We start from the raw sequence: 2512 nt of genomic DNA on the forward strand, positions 1-2512 counted from the left end.
TACAAATGTAAGATTAGATGGTTTTAAGGGGAAAATAATGTGCATTATTAAATTATCCTGGGTAAGTGTGACCATGAATATGAAACACCTGTCCCCCCCCCATACATTTATGAAAGCTTTATTTTCTGCTTATTATTTGCACTCCACATTCTTGTTCCAATCACGGGCTTGATCTCCTGGGCCAATCCTGGTATGCATGATTGAACCTTCAGTGGTACAATTTGTAATGTTCAACCATCCCACAAACAAGGCAAGACAAGTTTTAGAGTGCAAGACGAAGGAACATGAAATGTTCACTTGGTGTATTATTTGAATATGTAAATAATTCAGCGCTTTATTACTAGAGGAATTAAAGGTGCAGTAAGAGAACTGGAAGCTTAATACTATGATGGGCTTCAATAATGACCAAAGATAAAATATTGCTAAGATTGCATTAGAATAGGATTCTAGCACTGGTTGGGAAGCCATTTCTATATAGATCTCATGCGGGATGACTGTGGAAAAGGGCAATGCAAAAGGGAATAAGTTTATGTTAATTGTTAACACACACTTACTCATGCAGTCTAATGGTTTCATTAGTCTGATGATGTCCCTGTACTACATAGATTCAGGTGGGGAGCCGTGTTACTCTGAAGTAGCAGAACAATGTTTGAGTCCATCTGTGCGACATAGACAAGCGATTCAGCTTCCCTTGGGGAACAAAAGAGGTTTTTGTTTAGCTTCCCCATCTGACTGTATCACTGTGACACGCATTGCTGTGCCACACTGCACAGTAATAATCAGCCTCATCTTCTGCCAGGGCTCCAGCATTGTTTAAATAGCATGTATTGCTGGATGTGTCTTTGGACGCAGAGAAACGAGAGGGGACCCCGGAGCCCTGGTGCTTGCTGGAATCAGAATAATAATACAAGAGGTATCTGGGGGGATTCCCAGGCTTCTGCTGGTACCAGTACACAGTGTAGCCACTGATGCTGAACCCACTGCCCATGACGCAGGAGAGCTTTTTTGGGTCCCCGGGAGAAACGGATGCTAAGGATGGCTGAGTCAGCACAGGCTGAGAATCTGAACCTGGAAAAGAGAACATGGCAGAAATGGTCAAAGGTGTGCTGCACCTGAGCTGCATCCCAATTAACAGTGCTGCAATGTGTATTTCATCTAATCTCACCTGTGCACCACATGATGAAAAGACTGAGCATGGGAGACCAGAACATTGTGATGAGACTGGTAGCTGCAATGAGAAAGAAAACAAGACAGAAGACAATGGAAGGTCTGACACTAACAGCCCTTTATACCTAACCTGCTGGCATATATGCTCCGCCTTCACAGTAATCAGCCCTAACCTGATTGGTCTTGACTGTCACAAGGATACTTAAAAGCACAGTGTGCTGTTTTTGGTAAAGAGTGTTTCAGTCAGGTCACAAAAAGGATGCCATTTGAATTTCCTCTGGGGCTGTGAGAAATATTTTGGGACTGCATTGAACGTTTGGCTCCAATCCTAATTTTGGTCCTGGGAGGCAGGGAAGGTGTTAAGCATGGGGCATACTGGATCATATCTTGCTACTTTGTATTGAGCAGCTAGGAATTAATTGCCCTGCATTCTCAGCCTCATCAGGACACAGCAGAGACCTCTCTTCACTAGAATGCTGGAAGAGACAGACATTTTGACTGTTGGTACAGTTGACGAAGGGGCTGTGGCTCAGTGGTGGAGCTTCTACTGGGAATGCAGAAGTTCCCAGACCAGTTTCAAGTCCTGGCCCCTCCAGTGAGTAGCATCAGATAGCTGATGATGGGAGGGCTTCTATATAAGACACAGGAGAGCTGCTACCATTCAGAGCAGACAGAGCAGACAGTATTGACCTAAAGAAACAAGTGGTCTGATTTAGTAAATAGCAGTAGCATGTGGGGTGATGGGTGTGGGACTTGAACAGTTTGCATTGTTTTTGTCTCACTGGACTCATTTGCTGATGAATTGATCTCTGTGGCTTGGGGTGACATGTGGGGGTACATTTTTTGCTGCTTTTCGAAGTCTTGGTGCTCAGGTGCAGACGCAAAGACAAACGGTGCCATCTCTCCTACTTTGCATACGGAGAAAAGCAGCAAGATGGTGAGGTAATGTCCTTCAGTGGTACAGTTAATGGCTTCGTGTTTTTCATCCTTGGCATGTTCCTTACTATAGTGCATCTCCCTATGCTCAGCTTTCGCCTCCTATCCCCAGCTTTCTTTGTCAGGTGCCTATTGTCCACTCACAACTCTGGTTCCCGGTCTTCCTGTCATGTGACTGTGATATTATCACATGTTTGCAGTTTATGGCGTTCCATGTTGTTAGACAAATCTATATATTTGTTAGACAAATCTATATATTTGTTTGCAGCAATGCCCTAAGCCTTTCACTGCATTTTCCCTTCCTTTTTAAAAATGACTGAAACCTGCACATTCCCCACTCCAATGCTGCAACATTGAGAAAGATAGAGAGGATATGCATATCCTCAGAGCTTTTTTTGTAGAAAAAGCC

General features: G+C 43.8%; 1 protein-coding gene across 1 annotated transcript; it reads right to left on the minus strand.

Moving 5' to 3' along the window:
* Window positions 1-733: 733 nt before the first annotated feature.
* LOC107125085 (immunoglobulin iota chain-like) lies at window positions 734-1241 on the minus strand (the record flags this gene model as incomplete). The annotated part of the gene is made up of 2 exons (XM_015428550.1): window positions 1166-1241; window positions 734-1068 (listed from the first exon to the last, which is right to left on the minus strand). Coding segments are annotated over exons 1-2 (381 nt in total), but the record flags the coding sequence as incomplete, so codon positions are not given.
* Window positions 1242-2512: the final 1271 nt, after the last annotated feature.

This window comes from Gekko japonicus, unplaced genomic scaffold, assembly GCF_001447785.1.
Source record: "Gekko japonicus isolate JY-2015 unplaced genomic scaffold, Gekko_japonicus_V1.1 scaffold14329, whole genome shotgun sequence".
Lineage (NCBI taxonomy): Eukaryota > Metazoa > Chordata > Lepidosauria > Squamata > Gekkonidae > Gekko > Gekko japonicus.